This window comes from Gymnoscopelus braueri, assembly GCF_963280865.1.
Source record: "Gymnoscopelus braueri genome assembly, chromosome: 14".
Taxonomy (NCBI): domain Eukaryota; kingdom Metazoa; phylum Chordata; class Actinopteri; order Myctophiformes; family Myctophidae; genus Gymnoscopelus; species Gymnoscopelus braueri.
In genome coordinates, this window is record NC_137619.1 from 20,929,876 (window position 1) to 20,952,387 (window position 22,512).

At 42.9% G+C, this 22,512-nt stretch overlaps 1 protein-coding gene across 2 annotated transcripts in view; it reads right to left on the minus strand.

Moving 5' to 3' along the window:
* The window catches only part of ehbp1 (EH domain binding protein 1), a 211,459-nt gene that overhangs the window by 103,676 nt on the left and 85,271 nt on the right, over nt 1-22,512 (minus strand). For both annotated transcript variants that reach the window (XM_080448704.1, XM_080448703.1), the window contains exons 11-12: nt 5,949-6,127; nt 5,078-5,126 (exon numbers count right to left, since the gene is read on the minus strand). In XM_080448704.1, coding sequence (XP_080304830.1) covers nt 5,078-5,126; nt 5,949-6,127 — 228 coding nt within the window. The remainder of the gene's footprint in view (nt 1-5,077; nt 5,127-5,948; nt 6,128-22,512) is intronic.

Consider the following 22,512-nt stretch of genomic DNA (forward strand, 5'->3'; position numbering starts at 1 on the left):
GGGTTTTGCTTCGGGGTCAAAGTTGGTCTCAACGCATTGGTACAAAATTTTTGGTGAATCGTTCACTTTTTCATAAAAGCGTGAAACTTGGTAGACTTGTACAGTTTGGGGCACTGAACATTTTCAGATATGGAGCCATCGCAAAAACGCCCCCTGGTGGCCATTTTGCTTTCCGCATTACCAAATAATGTATTTTGTGTCATAACTCCCAAACCAAACATGATAATACAGAAAAGGTGATGTCTACACCTATGTTTTGATGGTCAATGATTACAATAATATCATGTACAACATCATAAACTGTTCAGGTGAATAGTTAATGGTCAATTCAGTGATGTTGTGAGGTAGTCCTGTGTGGTTTTGTCCGAAGATCTGTCTCTTTTTCATAAAAGTATGAACCTTGGTACACTTGTACAGTTTGGGGCCCTGAACAATTTTGGATATGGAGCCATCGCAAAAAAACTCCCCAGTGGCCTTGGCAGCCATTTTACTTGACGCCATAACCAAATTATGTATTTTGCATCCTATCTCCTAAACAAAACATAATACAGAATAGGTGATGTCTACATCTATGTTTTGATGGTTAAGGATTACAGTGATACCATTTAAAACAGAGGTTCTCAAACTGTGGGTTAGGACCCCAAATGGAGTCACAGGAAGGTGGCAGTGGCTACATTAACTGAAAAAGGTTTAAATGTGAATCCTTCCAATTAAGTCTGTTTTTGTTTTGTTTTTGAAAAGCAAACAATTACAATAATGGTTCTGGCAACAGATATAGGCTATATACTATAAGCTATAATCATATGAGATAAAACAACATAAAAACAGTATATAGAATAATTTATCAACACCAAAATTACAATGGAAAAACACAGAAATTAATACATTGTGATTGTACAATTATCTAGCCAGTCACACAAGCAATGCAACTAAATAGATCTCCCCTTGTAGAGGGTATTTGAGCAACCGAGTAAGCGGACACAACTCAGACCTGTGTCTTTGATGGTTTTATTATACTGACACACAATACCAACACACACTAATACTTTTAGGCCAGTATGGCCAGTAAGCCAGTAGGCCAGTAGGCCATTAGTCAAGTAAAGAGTCAGGTTATAAACCTAAAAAAGTAAACACAAACAACAACGTAACAACAAATTACTGACATGAAATATACAAACAAAACTATAAACCATATCAGAAATATATTATCGTCGTGTAAACACGCTCTCAATTCTTACCGTCAGTCACTCGGAGCTCGAAATGGAAAGTTACGAACGCAGCAATAACACCCTGGTAACTAGTAACACTGGTGCATGCGTAGAACACTTTGTCCTCATAGTGAGCATCCACTCCATTTATATCGGTTTGGTCTACCCATGTAGGTGTAACCTTCTGTTGATTAATCATGTGACTTGTGTCTTAACTGTGGAAACACAGGCTCCTCATCTGACCTAATCAATCAACATGCCCTCATGTGACACTTAAGTGACATGTGTAAAGTCCACTGTTGTGCTGTGGCTTTTAGAATTTGAGAACAAGCTCATGGCTGAGAACGAGGGTGTCTATTCCCAATTCAATGTGCTAGATCCCTGGATTGCTGATGTGGAGTGCAACACTACCATCATTTCTCAGTACTTGATGCATGTCTTAGTTACCCAAGCCATGCTACACCGAGGGTCCTTGGGATCGAACCCAGAACCTTGTGGTCCTAAGGCGAGTGCTCTACTAACTGAGCTACCTGGACATAAACAACGTTATTGAATTGACCATTACCTATTCACCTGAACAGTTTATGATGTTGTACATGATATAATTGTAATCATTGACCATCAAAACATAGGTGTAGACATCACCTATTCTGTATTATCATGTTTGGTTCGGGAGTTATGATGAAAAATACATTATTTGGTAATGGTGGAAAGTGAAATGGCCACCATGGCCACCGGGGGGCGTTTTTGCAATGGCTCCATATCTGAAAATGTTCAGGGCCCCAAACTGTACAAGTCTACCAAGTTTCACGCTTTTATGAAAAAGTTAACGATTTTCGTCTCAATCCACCGGACTTTACCCAGGAACAGAGCTTTCCTTCCTACAGGCTTTATTTATAGTTTGTCGTGTGCTGGAAATAGCATGTCTATGAGCTCACAACATGGCGCTGCACCATGCGTTGTGAGCTTGTAGGATGTGGCTATAAATCTGACTTCACACCTTAACCACTTAAACCCCATATGGGTAACCGGAGTCCCACAGGGCTCAATAACGGTGAATTTTACGTTTTGTGTTATTGTGGGGAAAGCTTTTGCTGAAAATTGCCGATCGACAAGCTCACAACGTGTCGTGCTGTGAGCTTGTCAATCTGCTATTTTCTGTGAAAGCCTTCCCCACAATAAGGATGCTGGGGTTTAAGTTGTTAACTCATTCAGTGCTATTGACGTGTAACATGACATTTTTTTCCAAAGCCTAGAGTGCCAAAGACGTGTAAAACGTCCAACCGTGTTTTCAGTGTTTGCGCTAGATGGCGCTGTTCCCCAACCTATGAGTGATCCTATGACTTCTGAAGAAGAGTAGATCCGGAGAACAAGCTATATTCAACAGCCAATAACTAAAGAACGGAGGGTCGCGTGACACACTTTTTTCCCCGATGGAAGCAGAGGCACTCCTCAGTCTTTTGCGACACTCTGTGTGTCGATCGTCCTGGAACGAAATATTCTGTGGCTCTTGAAAGTTTAGTAAAAATGCTCAAAAACGCTGGCACTGGCTGACTTAATTAATAAAATAATTCTGGCACTCAAATCCACAGAGTACATTTAAATAAACCTCAGGTCTTTTCATGCAGGGTCCTTTAAAAAAAATTGGGGGGGAATAGATTTCACATTTGACAATGTGGATTTTACAGTAACACTCAATCTTGTTTATTCAACAGAAAACAGGAGGCTTGCTCTAAAAATACCAGATTCACCATTTAAGGAGATCAACACATTAGAGTGCTTAGAGGAAATAACAAATACCCGAGTTCCTTGACTGACCAAATGAAACACTTGTAGACATGCTGATTGAACATCAGGTAAGGATGACTTTTATTCTCCTAAATGGACATAATATGCTGCTGCGCTTATTGAAACGAACTCCCCTCTCTTCCCCTTTAACTATTAACAAGAGCTTTAGACTTGGATTGCATGTCACCTTTCCGTGCTCTGGGCCCCTGTACCCCCTTCCCCCCTCTGTGACTGACAGGCATCCATCAGTGTCAATCATCAGCAGCACCGCTCTCCCCTCCTCCTCCCAGAGGTAGTGCTGGCGGCGATTTCGCCTGGCGCTGCGCTATCAGATAGCATGGGAAATGACTTCTTCCTGGCCTCATTACACACACATAACATCACGCTGACAAAATAGACACATGCACACTCACACAGTCCAAACAAACAACCTCTTACGGGCAACTCAAACTGACATATGTGCACATGTATGCACGCAGCCAGGTACTGTATAAATGTAAATGCATGTGGCATGCACACGTTCACATATGTGCACGCACGCGCCCGCGGGCACGTACACACACACACACAGATTGATAACAGATCTTTTCAAAGGCTGTGAATCTCTAAATATTCACCTCTCTCTCCCTCCTCCCCCCCTCTTTGTATTGATTATCCTTATCTGTCATAATTCACTGGTGTCTGAGCTCGCAGACAGAGAAAGAAACAGAGATACGGGCGGGGGGTGGTGATGGGGGGGGCAACTGCATTTGAATCATCTGGACATGAAAACCAAGGTAACATTCTCCATTATTTTAAATTCATGACACTTGCTCAGATGTCCATTTTAAATCCAAACCCCAACACTCAGAGCTATATCTTCCTCTCTCTGTGTTGTGCACACCGTAAAGGGACAGTTCTGCTAGCCAAAATATCAACAAGACTCAAGCCACAGAGGTCGTGACAGAATTTTATTATGGCGTCCCTATTCTAGGTAAGTCATAATAGGCCAAACATTCTGTGAAAAATAGCAGATCAATAACCTCAGAGTGTGTCGTGAGCTTGTAGATTAGCTATTTTTGATAAAGAGATTTGGTGTAGAGGGAAAAAAGTAGATGCCAGGTATAGAGCCCTGGGGGACCCTGGTCAACAAAGTATACAGGGTTTAAGTGGTTAATAATGGAGCGATGTAGCTAGCTACACAGAAAGCATCTACAATAGCCCTTCACCTTCAAAAGGGCACATGGATGGGGGCCTCCGTGTGGCTTACATCCAGCTTGTTCCATAAAACCATGATTCAACTCAACCTATGTCCACACAGTAAAATCCACAGTGTTAAGTTGACCCGAGTCCCCCAGGAGTCTATATACTGCATATATATCTGATCTACAAGCTCACAATGCAGCGCAACGAGAGACGGAATGAGAGAATAGCAGCGGACCGTGATCACTATTCCTCAGCTATCACCTTCTCGTGAAATAACCCCCCCCCCCCCCCCCTTCCCCCAATTGCCTGCATTGCTTCTATCTGACCAACTCCTCTAGGGCTAAAGCTCAGACACCTGGAATGGAGGTGGCTGTTGAGGTGGGGCGGGGTGGGGGTGGAGGGGTAGGGGGGGGGGGGGTGCAGCTAGCTGATATGAAAAAGCCTCTTCTCTCTCCACTGTGGCTATTGTCAACAGGCTGGTGTTCATGCCTAACAGGGCCAGCGGAGGTTATCGCTGAGGCAGAGTGGATGAGAACAGGAAATCAAGCTGGAGGAAAAGCCTGCACGCATATCATTCTGTGTCGGCCCCCGAGGGCCACAAGAGAGGACAGCAGGGTAGGGATGTGTGTGCGTGTGCGTGTGTGTGTGTGTTAACTTGTCTGGTGACACAGGGTATGGAAAATAGGACTATATGTCTATGTGGTGTGTGTGTGTGTGTGTGTGTGTGTGTGTGTGTGTGTGTGTGTGTGTGTGTGTGTGTGTGTGTGTGTGTGTGTGTGTGTGTGTGTGGAGGGGGGGTGTCAAGAACGGGGTCAACAGGGGACAATGAACAATATAAGGAATACATAGAGTAGGACAAGGCTGTGAACTAGAGAGAGGAGAGGAGGATATTTTACCTTTTTGTTGTTTTCTTTGATATCCTGAGGATTGAGCGACTTGTAGTCTCTGAAAGGTGAGAGAGACAAAGAGGGGGAAGCAGGGAGGAAAAGAGTTAAGAGGGGGAGAAAATGGAATGAGAGAAAGATGAGAAAGGTGAGAGAGGAAGAGGGAGGGGGGATGGGGGTAGAGGTGTGTTAGATATGCGTAGTGTGTAATGGCATTAGAACTGTAACATGCAATTTCACAGCAACGCAATCAACAGAAGTAACAGAGTGGAAAATATAGCAAGAACAAACACACATACAGACGCACACACTTACACACACACACACACACACACAGAGCACATCTGCGGTAGTAAAGCAATGATTTATCTTCTCTCTTGATGGGTCTGTAGCTTTTTCATACAGATTCTGGAGTGGTACGCAGACATGTTCTTAATTGAGAATACACACACATAATCACATGCAAAGTTTAACACACACACACACACACACACACACACACACACACACACACACAAACACACACACACAATAATCCAAGCATATGCAACGTAAACATGCCAGCATGGTCTATTCTATGGGGTGAAAGTTTTAGTGTTTTTATGCCTGCATATTGCTTGAAGAACATTCACAGATTTATACGTGAATGTGCATGAGTTATCTGTTAATCTGTAACCAGTTCAGAGTTGGTGTTGGTTAATCCGCACCCTTGCATTCTGTGCCGTCACATTTGTCTATGAATCTGCATGTTTGCATGTGTGTTTGTGCCACTGTTTGTCTGTGAGGGGCATGCATGTCTGGGCATGAGCTGTGTGTGTGCGTGCATAAGGTTGTTCTTGTATTTGTGTCTCTGTTTTTCTGTTTGTTTCGGAGTGTGTCCTACATGGCATCAGGTCTGAAGTGGTGCAGCAGGGCGCAGAAAGCCAGGCCGTTCCTCCATGATGTGGTGAAGTTGGTTATCTTCACTCCACGGTAGTTCTTGGTGACCTCGCGACACCAGGCCAGCAGGGACTGGCTGGCATTGGGCTTGCCTCCCAGTACTGGACTGGGAATGGGACTGGGCTAGAGGGCAAGAGAGAAGAGGACACAACAGAGAGAGGGGAGAGATGTGAGTTTCACAACCAGAGGTGGTGTTTATACGTATTTAAGGAATTTCTCAAATGTATTTATCAACTTACAATGAAGAGCTGACTACGCCTAAATAAAACCACCAGTGTTTTTTTTAAACACAAATGACATGCATATTTGTCAAACTGCTGACAAAACAAAAAAAACTTTAGACAGCTAAAAAGACAAATATTGCATTACAGTAGACGTGTTGTCAGGCTAGTATCATTCTGTATATTCACTATTGTGAAACAAAAAAAATGGCAAAATACAGTGGTGTATGTGTTAACACACAGTACTTCCTACTAGTAGCACTTTAATTTAGTAGATTTTTAGCTGTTATAAATGTGTATTGTATTGAACTTTTTTTACTTGACCACATTTTAACAATGATGGATTTTGTCAATGGAATCAAATGAAAACAATAAATCAATACGCCAGCGGTATCCTTTAAATTGCAGATGGAGGAAAATATCATTGGCTTCTTTGCATATTCAAGTATGAGCTAGTTTTATCATGTGAAATCATACTGGTCAATAAGTCAATCAGAATGGACCCATGGATCTATAATTATAAGCACAATAAGGCGCCTCTGTCCTTTTACTGGGTTCTGTGTCCTGAACAGGTGTATCCTATTAAAGAGATAGGTGTTGAACTTCTATTTTCTTTCTCATCTTTACTGAATTCAAATGTCTCTTCATAAAGTGTTTCTTTTGCTTAATGTTTTATGTCAGGTAGATTGAATTGCTATACAAATAAACTTGCCTTGCCTAAACTCGTTTTGCCTTCTCTGTTGATTCAGACAGTCTTTCATGTTCCAAGTAAAACACAGATGACAGAGGAAGAGCTATTCATTTTGGAGCAAAATATTGTGTTTTTCTACTTTGAGCCCTCCAATTAGCTTCACAGTATGTTTCGGCATATGGAGAAGCAACGGGTTACACACGACACGTATGCACGCACACACATACACTAATGAAGAGTTGTACTCAAAGCAGCGTGCAAGCGTGGATAATGTAAACATCTTATTAATTAGCTCCGCCTTTGAAGTCTTATCTGGGCCGGCGCTTTGACCAATGGGAGTGTCTCAGCTGCCCAGACTCCAAATCCCACAAATCCTTGGTGTGGCGGACCCATTCAGATGGGCAGCGGAACCAATGTCATTCTGATGATTCAGCCGGCTATTGGTTTAATCTGGTTATGGACGCACAGATACCGCATAATCCTCTGATTATTTTGGAGGGCTTGGACCAGAAATGACAAAATTAACAATAACGTCATTAAAATTCCATTTAATTCGATATGGGGCAGTGATCAAAAGAGCTATGAAATATGTTCAAAATCCTTGTCCATATTCGTTATTGTGCACTGAACAATCACACTGTTACATGGCTACAGTATATTAACTCAATTATACATTACAAATATACAATTTCTTCATGATGGTGGCAAGGCTTCACAAACAGACTAACAACATATCAATAGTAATTGTAATATCATAATAACAATAAACTATTTGTTTCTATAAAAACAATATTACAATATTAAAAACAATAGAAAATAATAGAATAAATGCATAAATAAATATGTCTGGACACGGAACAGTTGACATGCTCAATATCAATAATATCTTAATTATTGCTATAACATTTTATAATTACAATATTGATTGATACTGACACCAGAACTAGCATTCTCTTCCAGGACAGAAACTGAGGTGAAGTTTTTGAGAACTGACTCAGACTGACTAAGGGCAGCTTCAGTCCTGCCACACATCCTGTGGTGGCCAAACAACCCCCTCTATTGGCTGTTCTGTGCTATTGCAAGACAGGGAGAGCGTACGTTTTGAGAGACTCATGACTGGGAGATCAAAACCGCTGTCTCTTGGTACTACACAATAGAATAGAATAGCAGAAGTGATATCTGATTGTAAAATGGATTTTGCATCATCATTGACTCCTTAAGAAATAAAAAAGTGTCAAACTTTGCAAGAGGTTTGGGAATTCAACTCGAAAAAACACTTTAAAACAGTAAGGATCTCCACCAAACTCTCCTGGGTGTAAAGAGAGAGAAGTAGCAGTGTTAGCTAGCTGCGACGTCCTTGGAGTGGTTAAACATGCGACCCGGGGCCTCCTCACAAACCATGAGAAGAGATGAAAAGAAAAACTGGAGGCTAACTGATGTACAGTAACAACCCTTAACGGGTTTGTGTGTGTGTGTGTGTGTGTGTTTATGAGGATCAGTGTGTTAATGCTCCCGCATGCATGGGTGTACAAATGTAGCTAATAGCTATGTACCTGTGTGGAATCGTGTGCATTATGAGTGCAGAAATGCTTGCTTGCGTGTGTGTGTGTGTGTGTGTGTGTGTGTGTGTGTGTGTGTGTGTGTGTGTGTGTGTGTGTGTGTGTGTGTGTGTGTGTGTGTGTGTGTGTGTGTGTGCCCCATGGCACTGTGACTACAGCTAGAGAGAGAGAGAAAGAGAGAGACAGAGAGAGCGAGCCTGAGGGACAAACACTTGACATTTCCGGCTCATCTTTTAAAAGAGGGCCTTAACCTTTCCCCACAGCTTCTCCAGACACATTTTTTTAGACGACCGCGACAATGCCTGCGCCGCTCACACAAATGCAGAGGGGAGGGGAAGAAGAAGGGAAGGAAAAAAAGAAGTGAGGCGATAAATCTGACGGTCGACACGTAGAAGACCACGGTGGCCATTATGTGGCTGAGCCATGAGGTCAACCCAAACAAAACTATTGAAAAGAACGTTGCTGTTCTTTTGTTCGTGGAACAGGTTTTATCGTTGTACAGCAGTGGTTCTCAAAGTGGGGTCCGGGGATCCCCAGGGGTCCTTGAAGTGGTTCCAGGGGGTACCCAACAAAATGAGGCACAGTTTAAACACTTAAGCCGTATTTAATTTTTCAGATATTTTATATAAAGTTTTGACAAGTCGTGACAGATGTTGACAAATCTTCTCTTATGGAGATCCCTGAAACAAAATCCTGTCAAATAGGGGTCTGTGATCAAATACATAGGAGGTGAGGTGTTTGATCACCACTAACTGTATATTATACACTGTATAACACTGTGTAATATTACAGTATTATTATATAGTTATACAGTGTTAAACAGTATTTTGTGGTTGTACATCGGTGCTGTACATACCATTCGGACATTCTATTGAAATATGATGAAATACGAAAATGTATGAAGACTAATTACAATATAAAGGTGGGGATGTAGACACAAAGGCTATACAAAATTAAGAGCACTCTTTCTGTCTTGTTCCTTCTTTCACACCCACACACCCACCCGTGATCGTGTACATGTGTGTTGTGTAAGTGCAAATGTTGTTTGTTTGTGTATGAGCATTGTGTGAGCGCAGTGTGCATCTGCACATGTGCACGTGTGCTGAATGTTGCATTTTGGTGCACACACAGAGCACTCTGTGTGTGTGTGTGTGTGTGTGTGTGTGTGTGCGCGCGCGCGCGTGTGAGTGTCTTCCTCTGGGCCATCTTTCTGTTGTTTCAAGTGACGAGTTGAAAGTAGCGCTCTAATTACCTGGGATTAGAGAGCAGGTGCTATTAAAGCAATTAGACACACAGTCACACACAGCAGAGTTGCACTGCCTGTACCCACACACCACAGAAACCAGTGTAAAATGCATATAAACTGCACCTACATGCATATAAACTAATAATTCATTAGACATCCACACACAACAACAAAAAACATTCATGTCGAGTTAAATAACCACTTAAACCATATTATACTTCCTTGACCGGTGTCCCCCAGGGAACTATACTCGTCTCCCTACTTTTCCCCCCCGTTTACACCAAAACTCTTCACCAAAAATAGCCGATCTACAAACTCATAGCTCGTTGCAACGCTTGTGTCTGTTATTTTTGCCGACTGTTCCCCTATTATGAGTTGGGTTCATGAGTGACTATTAACTCTTTCAGTGCCATGCTTATTTATGGCAGTTTGGTTCTGAGTGCCACAGCCAAAATTCATTGTAAAAAGAAAGTGCTTAGGAGCCGAGATACAGCCTTTTTCAGTAAGAAGTTAAACAAGAAGTGAATGGAGCAGCAAATCTTCAAATCATCATATCTTGGGTTCTGAACCCTTTAAAAAAAAAAAAAAAAAAAAAAAAAAATCTCATGACGTCTTAGACGTCATGTGGCGCTCAGGGCGCTACAGGCCATGACGTCTTAGACGTCATGTGGCACTGAATGAGTTAAGGCTTTTTTTTTTACAAAACCCCCTCCCTGGTTAAAAACAGGTCCCTGTTATGGATCTGCTATGTGTTATTTTCGCCGACTGTTCCCCTATTATGACATGCCCAGAATAGGACGCTAGGGTTCATGAGTGACTATTAAGGCTTTTTTTTACAGAACCCGCCTGCCTGGTTAAACACAGGTCCCTGTTATGGATACATTTAATTTCAACAGAAATGGCTGCTATATGTCACCCCTACTACGATAATTCTTTATTTCAGTTTTTTATTATTGACAGGACAGAGTAGAAACAGGACAGCGAGGGCAGAGAGGGGGAATGACATGCAACACCACCTGGGGATCGAACAAGGTGTTTTGCCAATGTCATTGCTGCTCAAACCACACAAGACTGCTACTGACTCAGAGGAAGATGCTCAAGTTTCACTGATCTAGACTGAATATTTACATGTGTGGTGGTCTCTGATATGTTGAGTCAGATTCGTTATATGAAATATAATCAAAAGGCTGGCACTGTATGATTTAAAACATACACTGGTGATTCTCCACACTTGTGAAAACCTTTTCCGTGCAGATATGTGGTTTCATTGTGACTCCAGTGATATGCGACTGCTATATGCAATGACTCTCCCCCCACTAACAACAATATGTTGATGTAATTTCCCCAATCGGCCATACACATCGTTTCATTATGCTCAGCCTGGATAAAAGGCAATACCAATGCATCTACATACTCCAGGTTCTCCATATCCATCAAACATTGGACAAAATATCATATCTCGCTCTACAGAAACAGCAGGCCGCATTTCCTTAAGACACACACACACACACACGCACACACATACACACACACGTCGGGTAAAAATTTCATGAGGACCAGAGGACAAAAAAAAAAAAAACATCCCGACTTATCAAACAGTTTGCTGTCTCGCCTCAAGCAAGGTATGTGTGGCTCTGTGTGTGTGTGTGTGTGTGTGTGTGTGTGTGTGTGTGTGTGTGTGTGTGTGTGTGTGTGTGTGTGTGTGTGTGTGTCACAGAGCCATGTAGCTACCTCGGCTGCGGGGTAGGATTAGCGGATAGCGCCAGCTCTGCCCCACAAACATTCCATATTAAAAAATGAAAAGGCAACGTTCATTACTATCAGAGCCACATGAACCGCCTCTCTCTCTCCTCTCCTCCCAGCCTACTATTATACCCAGCCCTTACCGGCTGCTGCTCGGGCCACAAACAACACACTGACAAGAGATTCCATTATTCCTGATGTCTGGGTGTCAACAGCATACATCCGAAGGGGGCAAAAGAGAAAAAAAATGATAAAAGGGGGGAGGAGAAAAGGACAAGAGAGAGGAAAAGAGAGAGGAGGGGGAGATCGCTAAGCTATCTACAATACCAGAATGAGAACATAGAAGAGGGGAATAACTAGAAGCGGAATGGAAGCCACCAAGTTTCCTGTTGGACTGCGATGTCAGAGGAAGACTGTTTGGTCATCTGCTGCATTTTGAGGGAGGGTGTGCTGAGGGTGTGCTGTGGTATAATGAGGAAGAGGGGTGAACAATGATAGGCATAATTGAAAGTAAGGAAAAGAAAATGTGTCGTGGGCACACAGTAAAATGTATGTAAATCAGAGAATGTAAAAATTTACCCAAATGGACCCAGGAGGTTCAGAAGGACCTAGGATCGGCTAATCGTACCTTGTTTACTTTAGATAGGAAAAAAACACCCTTAGAGGTCGTGCTGCTCCTAACACCCAAGCTAGTACAGTAGGTAGTCGTTTTTGAGATATCTTGTTCGGGACCAAAGTGTTGCACAGATACGTTTGATGGCAACCCGCCTATTAATTTATGAGATATCTTGTGCGAAAGGTCATGGGGTCACTCAAATTGATTTGAGTTCATCTTCTGCAGAGCATGAATGTGCTCAGCAAGTTTCATGACAATCTTTCCATTACATTTTGAGATATTCTTGTGTGTAAGTGGAAAGTTTGGCCTAAGGGTGGTGCTACACAAAAGTCCATGGGGTCACCAAAATCAGAAGAGTTCGTCCTCTGGGTACCATGAAGGTGCACAGCAAATTCCATCGCCGTTGTTGAGATATCTGGTTTGCGAAGTGTTGGACTGACCAACTATGATCTACTGTGTCATTTCAGGCATTTGATAGCACATTACAAGCAATTGGTAGGTGCAAAGTGTAAAGGTCAAAGCCACAGCAACCAGAAAATAGGTCCAACCATGACTGGCTGATTAACAAAACGAGGAAAAGCCACTGTGTCGACTATTTCACACCCTACAAAGGGGAGATACCCAAGTCTCACCCAGGCTTCAAGTTTACTTCCAAAATGTTTCAATCACATGTCTATCCTCTGCCCAGCCTGTGTAGAGGAGGCATTAGAAACTGGCCCTTTGAGCACCATAAAAAGAAAAGAAAGAAAAAATAGATGCCAGTCAAAAGCTTTAAGTGTCGGCTTTGTCTCTCACTCCGGGGCATAACGCATGAATGGGAAGCTAACTGGCCCCGGCCCAATGACATGAACCCATAACTCTGTGGAGAGAAAAGACGCTCCCAAGTCTTCCAATCTCACTTTCATGTCTTCAAAGCGGTGTCAGAGAGTGTCACATTTGAGGAGGTGTTGGATCTCCTACTCTCTAAAACTTGTAATCCGCTCAAGAAGCTCACGGCAACCCCACCCAACCCCCACCCATTTCTCCTAATGCACACACTCCAATGGACACATACTGTACAGTATAGCGTGTTTCTATACAGATACCGTATGTACAGTTTAGACAAACACACTGTAAATAAATACCACACCAACACGCACATCCTACTGTGTGTGTATGTATACAGTACACACACAGTGTGTGTATATAGTGTGTAAAGAGACATACAAATCACACTCTAATACACAGCACATGTGTAAGTACTAATATGCAAAAACATTGACACTCCAGTGGAGTCTTGATTTTTAGGGAATGTATATTTACTTACAAACACACACACTTACACATACCCCTTGATACAAGGCATACACATTTTAAGCAAATACCTTTAATCAGTCGTCAACCACATTAATGATCAATTAATCAAAAAACTAGGGCTGCACTAACTCAGAGCAGAAATGTAATTACAGACTTCAGGTAGGCAGACTTCGATATAAAACCTGCAATAGCTGTGTACCTGCCTGGTATCATAGTTACGTTGTAGCACTTAATGGATTTCTTTGCACTCTATGTACTTGACCATTGTTTTTTTTTGTTTTTTACTAGGATTCATGTCACTTACCCGACATTTTGGTCTTGACCTGAACAAGCATCTGCTAAATGCTAAAATGCGAATGGTAATATTATTAGTCAAGTCTGCCTAGCACATCGAGAGCCGGAGCTCGGTTTATATTTAAGCTGACTTGACAATGTTGGGAAGAAAACTGATGACTGCATTCAAAGCACTGACCAACCGAGTGGCTTATACTAGTTGTGTGGTCGTAGCTAAAAACTAAATTACACATGCACACACAAACACATACGTACTGTATACACCTATATAAACATCTACACAGAACCCTTTTAACCCTGCCTGTTAACAGTAAAAAGGAGTCTTGTTAAGCTCACCAGTTAACACCACAACACTTACGTTGCACCTTCAATGGAAAACAAGTCATTTGTCTAATCTGAGCTTTCTGGGTTGTGAAGACTTTAAATTACTGTAAGAAATAAGAAAAGGAAAAAGAATCCAACCTTGTGTCACATTACCCATGAAATTATGATTTCAAACGCAGGTGAGAATGGAGGGAAGAAGAAAGGGAGAGAAAGAGAGAGATGCGGTATGGGAGGAAGAGAAAAGTCCAATCAAAAGTTCAATTATGTAAATGGAGATGTGGATGTGTGGAAACAATGTGGAGGGTGGAGAGAGAGACAAAAGGCTGGAACAGGATGAGGGCGAGCGAGTGTACCATGGAAAATAATACACATTAACATACAAAGAAATATCACATTACTGTTGTACTAGCACAGTGGAGGGGCCACTTTCTAGGGAGACTGTATGTGCGTGCGTGCGTGCGTAAATTCTATTGTGGTTAGTCTCATTCAAACTGGTTTGTGTATGTGTGTGTGTTCCATCATACTAACCTGCGGTGTATAACATGAATGCAGTAATGTACTGTACTTATGTCAGTGTCTATGACACAACACGGTTAAGCACACACACACATGCACGGATGTAGGCACACAAATGCCACAAGTTGATCCATGGTTTGTGGTATAAGTGGTTATTTTAAGTTTTTAATGGGTTGTTTAATTTTCACACTTGGTTGCATCAACGCAACCCATCATCTTTGTCCAAAATGATGTAAAATTATTAGTATTATTAAGAGCTGAACAGACAATTATTGGCACAGAATTAAAGTAGACATACTGTACATACTGTACTTCTGTTATCAGACTACAGTAGTATCACTGGATGTCGCCATAGTGTAAAGATATATTGCAAGGGGTAAACTAGAAAAACACAGTGACCCCAGTCTGTCATCACAGCAGTATGTCTCCTTTAATCTAGTGTGATCTTTGTCCTTTTAGCCGTTCATATACAACATATTGCTTTGTATGTTTTCATGGAACCACAGTTACTAACCACGTGTCTCTACAGCATCCCTACCTTGTAGGATTGCGTAAATTGCACCATACAACAGAAAGTTAAAATATGCGATCCTATTTGGGCAATGTTAAGGACACGGTTTAGTAGGAACATGGTATGATTTCTGCACACCGCGGATTAATTTCGACGGAAACAGTGTTCATGAATATGCAGTGTATAATCTAAAGGTTCAACTCCAGTCAATGTGACTTTTTTGTTCCACCCCAAATTTACCGGCAACCCATCGCATCGCAGTTAGATGCAATTTCATCCGGAAGACAATGTTGAAAAATGGCGTGTAAATACATGCAGCACAGCGTGTTTTGCACACACAGAGGCAGATATGAATCCCGTCTAGCAGTAAACCTGCAGGCCAAGTGAGGGGGGCCTTTGGCGTTTGGCTCCTGTAAATGGGAGCAATATGCAAAACCAGAAAAGCAGTATTGTTTTCCAGGCCTGTGTCGCTTCCAAGGCCCGGTCCAATTCACAGGCGTAGAAAAACGTGCAATGCAGTGAGCGTAAAAAACACACACACACACGAGAGACGAAGAGGCGGAGCTCTGAAAGGGAAATTGGACCAAAAAATAAAATAAAAAAATCAACACATCAAATAACACAGTTTTGGAGGAGGCATGAGACAAAGCGGGCACAGAGTGTGCCAGCTCACTCTGTGCCCGCCCGCCCGTTCGCTGTAGCACGGGGGCACGATGCGGTGTAAGCGCTGGCTTTAGCTTGTCAGGGACGCGCTGTAGCATTACCCACACTCACGCCTCCGCAAATTAGCTTTGGCTGCAGAAGGGGGGAAAAAAAGGCAGGCGAGGGGGTGGAGATGCTGGATGGAAATCGACAATATGGAAGACTGCTGAGGATCCTGTTAGGACAGACAAGGCAACGCCACCATTGGCAAATGCATCTGTGTTTTACACACAGTATCCGTCACAGTCTCTCTCTCGCTCTTTTTCTTAAAATTCGTACCTATCTACCTCAGTCTCTGTTCCTCTCTGCCTCCGTATGTGGTCCCTTTCCAAATGGGATGCAGCATAAACCATGAAGCGTAAAACAGACACCTTGTCCAAAGAGTGGAGAGTTTCCAAACATCTCCTCAGCCCACCTGCCTCGTCTTCCTGTCTTTGAATGCATCTTCTATGTTTTGCACAATGAACCCAGGTCGCCCTCTCTCTCTCTTTGTTTCTTTCTCTCTTATCAGTATTGTATTGTAAACCGATCATGACTTCCATGAAACCGTGATTACATTGAATCCATAGTAGAGACAGTCCAAACGCCTCCATGGTTCAACTACTCTGTCCTCTGTTTTCTCCTCTCCTCTGTCAGTGAAAGAAGCTGTGTCTTAAGGTGCTTGCACACTGCACTATTTTGGCCCTCTTATACAGTACGATCATGACATATCACACATGAAAAATGTAAAGTCATGTTTATCCAACTGTGCAAGCTTAATTGCGTCTACATCTCAGATTGTGCGTCAAAACTACAACCTACTGTGGCCGACATATACCAGGGCGGTGTTTTACCTCGAGAAAACAAAACAAAAAAGGAATATTTGGACCCTGTCTTGACTTGGCAGAAGAGGACAACATGGGTTGTCAATTCTCCAAAGGGAGCTGATAATATCTACATACTATTTTTCATGAAACTGTATGCACTTAGACCAGCAGAGAGTGAATTCCCTATGATTTAACACAAAGCCTGTAAAATTGCAGCCGTAATTTTTCACATCAGAATTATCATAGCACCAGTCACACGGCCAAAACTAAATTGTGGGTATTGACTACAAAATATTATCTGTGACGACGCCAAGATTGCTAATATCATACAGTGTGTGTGGTCACCTTCACTCATCAACCCCATCTCTCAATATCCCTCTGACTCTCCCTCCCTCCCTCTCTCTCCAAAACCAGACGCAATGTGTGAAGCCATGTGTGTATGCTCTTCTGGCACGTGGTCATACAGAAACCCTGGAAATGGTTCACTCAGATTGCCACTGATGAGCACTTCTCCGCTTCGACCTACTTTTCAAGACATTTATTTTTTTAAAGAAATAACGTTCTGGGTTCACAAATGTTAACCATTTACCCAGTTCTGTGACAAATCAATAACAGACACAATTTCCAAAAGGAAAGTGACGATTCTAGACCAGATCTTCACCCTACAGTGAATGTTACAGAACAAACAATGAGGTATATAGCCGAAACAGACCACTTCTGTCCAGCGACCTCTTACTCCATTAATTTACTGATAAATAAAACAAAGCTTAGTCTCCCTTCATAGCTCAGTTTCTCTCATGTATGTCTCTCTCTCCTCATTTCTCTGGCCTCTCCCTGGGTGGCCCCTTTTTCCAAACGGAGGTAGAGTAGCAGTGACATTAAAAGAAAAACCTGAACATTCAATGGATCTGCGGAGGCAACATTCCAAATGCCTCCTCACCCCACCTCGGTAGCAGAGTATTCTAGGCTGTAGTGGACCGTGTAAACTGAAATGGTTTCATGTCCATCAACATTATTGGATTCAGCACGAGAGATTCTCAACCAACTCTTTCTCAGCCCTGCGGTCTCACTTCCTCTCCTTCCTGCTCTCGCTTTCTTAAAGACAAACTTAAAGGCCGTAGGACAAGGAGGAAGAGGAAGGAGAGAAGAGAAGAGGGGGTGGGGGCAATGGCGGTGCCATGCTCCCATAAATCTATACAGCATTAATCTCCTTTTAACTGCCGTCTTCAACAAACAAATTAGGGGTGCGCTGGGTTCAGAGATCAGCCGTGCAGATAAGGCCATCATTTATCAATTAATCTACGTGCCGGCAGGGAAAACTCATTAAAGAGGCCACTTCAGGAATTAGACTCTGCAGGTAAAAGAGGCTGACAGGGATGTGTGTGTAAGTGGGGGGGGGGTGGTCTCCGCACAGCAGTTACACCCCCCCCACCACCACCCTCCCAACCCCCCTGCCACTGCAGACCGTCATTGTCCAGCTTGGCGTGGGCTCATAAAGTGATGAGACGGGTTGATAGCGAAGCCAATTAAAATGAACATAATTACAAAGTCACCCCTTGTGACGGGCCGGCACTCCTGATCAGAATACACACGCAACAACACACACACACACACACACACACACACACACACACACAGCCAGGGGAGGGGCTGTGGTAGGAAGGGGGGAGGGGGCGTGCTGTGGCAGGGGGGCTCTAGAATGCAACACACAAGCAGAAAGAAGGGAACGAGCGAGGTGGGGCATGGAGGTGTACATGTGGGGAGGGGGGGGGGGGCGTAAAGGAGGAAAGTTAAGACAAGCAAAGTTAAAGAGGAGCAGACAGCCTGCGTTGTGTGGCGCTGGTATGGACCGATATTTCAAATGAACACACCGGATTTTGCTGTGTGGGTTGGGGGTTATGTGTGCATGTGTGTGTGTGCATGTGTACATGTGTGCGTGCAGTTAACTTCAGACTGTCTTTGCTCTGTTAAGTGCAATATAAGGAATAGGCAAAGTAGCAAAAGTGACCCTGAATTGGTTTGCAATGGTCTGTAACTCAAAGAGTTAAATCAACACATTTTATAGTGTAGATTGGGGTACTAGAGATACAAGTCGTATCAACTGGGGGTCTATGGACTTACGCATATCAAACTGGGGTTCCTTGAAATTAAAAAGGTTGAGAATCACTCTTCTCCACACCTGTAGATACTGAGCTTCTGATGTGACCCAGAATGACTTGCAACATTCCAAAATGCCACATCGGCAAAAATCAAAAGGCAACCCTCAAGACATATTGTGCATTAGCGTGAGAGAGACCCTGTGTGTGTCGTTTCCTGGCTGCATTACCATCATAAAAGGGACTCTTGGGGTCTGTCAGAGGAGTGCCTCGCTGCCAAACCTTGTTAAGGTCAAGTGAGCCGATAGGAAGAGTGCTCAAATGAAACCTACAGCATTGATCCCTCCGTGAGATCTATGAGTGGGCTCCAGGCAGCCTGGTTAATATTTCCTGTGGTGGCCGCGAGCACACACCTGCATACTGTAGTAGCTTGGTGAGGGGAGATGGGGTAGGGTGGGGGGTTTATAAAGAGGTAATTAAAGCCTTATCATTGGTGCTCGCACTCTCTTTTACTGAAACACACACACCCTTACACGCACACTATTTGACAGACAAATCACCAAGACTAATTCACAAAGCACTTCAATGGTCCCCTTTTTTAAATTCTGGAGTGCAACGGGGTTTAATTCAATTAAAATATGCTGGTGGCCACTTAAAGGTTGAAGGAGGGTGGGGGGGTGCGGAGGTATGACTGAAGGACTGTGGGACATGTGGGGGGTCTGTGATATCTCGGGGGTCCAGGGAGTACACCCAGTATCCCCTCACCCAAAGCCCCCTTAAACTTCATCTCCCCCTGCCCTAAACCCCCTACCCCCCACCCCATACCCAGCATCTTTTGGGTTTAGGGCCACACACACCTGGATGAGGGGCAGATTATGAACAGATTAAGATAGAGTTACCCTCCTCTTCGCTCTTATAGTCCACTGTGCTATTCGGACCCTTGGCCTTAGTAGCTAGCAAAGGGAAAGACACACACACACACACACACCCCGAATGGTGTGTGTGTGTGTGTCTCCACACACAATTGAATGCATATTTTCTTCTCACATGCAAAAATGCAAACATGCACGTCACATGAGCATGCATACTCACACACCTGCTTACACACACACACACACACACACAAGGCCTTTTTGTGCATCCTCATAAGCCCTATTAGACTGCTACAGAGCCTCCCACAGCACACATCAATCATGCAGGGATTAGTCAATTCCCCCTCTAAACTTCCCTTCAACTCAAAACCAGGTCTCTCTCTCTCTCTCTTTCTCTCTCTCTCTGGGGAGCAGATTACACACTCATCTGTTTTCATTTTGGTCAATCTTCATCATTTTCTGTTTGACTTGTTTTCCCAATTCTCTCTGCCTCCCTCGTTCTCTCTCTCTCTCTCTCTCTGCCTGACTCATGTGGCTTGCTTTTTGATTGTCCTCTCCCTTACTCTTTCTCTGACCATCCCTCTGTCTCTCTCTCCCTCTCTGTCTGCCTCTACTTCTCCCTCTCTCTTTCTCTCTGTGAGCTTGTGAGGTAATCCTTGGCTGATAAAACCAAGGGAGGACTTACCACAGGCAGATTACAAGCTGTGCAATGCGGAGGGCCCTTTTACACCGGTACGATGTGGGTATTTAGGAGGAAGCATAGAGAGAGAGAGAGAGAGAGTTGGAAAGAGAGAGGGAGAGAGACAGAGCTCTTTGCGATGCTTAAGTCGTGGTGAACTCGACAACGCACCCAGCAGTGGCGAAGGAGAATAAATGATAGCCGCGTTACAATAGCGGGATCAAAACACATCCCTCTCTACATGCTAACGAGCAGGTGCATGCCCAGCTGCATGCACAGACACACATGCTGTACATACGTACAGACAAACACACACACATACAGTAGATACACACACTCATCACTTTATGGCAGCACGTGGTTCTCAACCAGGGGTCCTTGAGGGGGTTCCAGGTGGTCCCCAGCTAAATGATGGAGAGTTGGTAACCAAATGGACCGTTATAGATCTTTAACTCTTGAGAGCGTAAAATGAAACCAAATGGATTTGGTTTCATTTCACTCTCTCAAGAGTTAAATTATTGACATCTGCATTACTTAAAGGGTCTACACCATGAAAATCACTTTTTTCTTGTTTTTTTGTATTTTTTGGGGTCCCCAGTGTCTCTTGTACCCAAAAAAATGTTCTCGATCTCAGAATGGAAATGTTTATGATGTCACAAACATTAATGATGGCAAACCCAATGTTAAATGAAAAGTGCCCGAATCGCTCCGAAACTTTTTCTACCCCCCCTAAGTGGGGGTCTACGAACAAATACTTCGGGCTCGGATTTTGGCTCCGCCCCCCGGAAGTGGGTGAAACAGGCACCTCAAACACTTGGTGGAATTGTTAAAAAAAATTCAAAGTGTTTTTTTTTCAATTTTGTATTTTTCTTAGATGCTTCTTTTTATGCAGAATTTTTCCTTTTTTTTAAATTTTTTTTTAATATTTTTTTTTATTAACAGACAGAATTGCTCAGTAGCCCCCCCCCTGCCCAAGAGGACGTTTTGGTATTGCAGCTGAAAGTGCTGTATAAGCCAGAGACAATTGACTTGGGATGAGTATATCTGAGTGATGATTTAGGCTCAAACCTTTTGAAAAAGGTTTGAGGGACATGCACCATATGATATTAAATATCAAATATTTTTTTTAAATTCATGGTGTAGCTCCTTTAATTTACAAGAAGTCTACACAATTAGAGAATGTAGAAGAATTGTTATTTTGATCAACGTTAGCCTGTTATCTCTTCTATGGTACCAACATCAATACAGCATGGAATTGTGAATAAAATCTTATCCAACGATAAAATATTTTAAGTCTTGGGTCTAGCTCAAATGCCGAATAAATAATGGACCTTGATATGAAAAAGGGTTGACAACCACTGCTTTATGGCATCTCAGGACAAAATTTGATTGGCAACAAATTCATAAAATACACTTCACATTTAGCTTATAGTGTCATTTGTTCAATTTGATGAATAATTACAGTGTACCACCATAATCTGTTCAGACGGAACAGACTGACATAACCAGAATACAAACATGAGTCACTCCTCGTAGGTTCAGAGAATTCTCTGGGCATTCTGCGTTGGACCCTACATCAATAACTTCCTGCTTGGGCTGCAACTATGAATTATTTTCTTAGCGATTATGCTATCGATTACTTTTTTGATTAACTGAGTCACTGCCAATCACGTAGATCTACGCGAACCTATTTAAAGCCACCACGTGCCGATCGCGTAGATCTACGTGAACGTTTTTTTATTATTTTTTTTGACCCAAAGACCAAGGAGATATGATTTTTCGAATATCTAGACTCCTATCCACTTCCGTGTTAACACATTGACTGCCAGAGTTTATTCATAATGTACTCACCCCTGTGCCAGCAATTTTTTTGTTTTGTAATTTTTCATTCAAATACATTCTCTGATTGTGTTGTCAAGCACCTACGATTGTTCCACCAGTAGAGAGCAGCACATCCAAACATTGATCACCTCGCTCACCCCCTCCCAAACAGGCCCACGTCATATCCGGTCATTCAAAGGATGTGACGTTTTCGACAATTCCCGGCCCGCTGATCGGCCTGAAAACGACGTGATACACTACGACGATGACTGTTAGTCACCCGGACCAAAGAAAATAGAAGTTGAGCTGTCCGTTTGTCTTTTATACCGTGTGAAAAACCGTGTTTTTCCTTATTCTGGCCGAAAATCACCGGAGAAAAACAACGAAAAACTCTGGCACTGGCTAAAAAAATATGAAAATACCTCTGGCAGTTAATGGGTTAATTGAATAATTGAGAAGCATGTCTTTAAAATATTTTCTATTTTTTTATATATCAACATATGAGAGCAAACTCT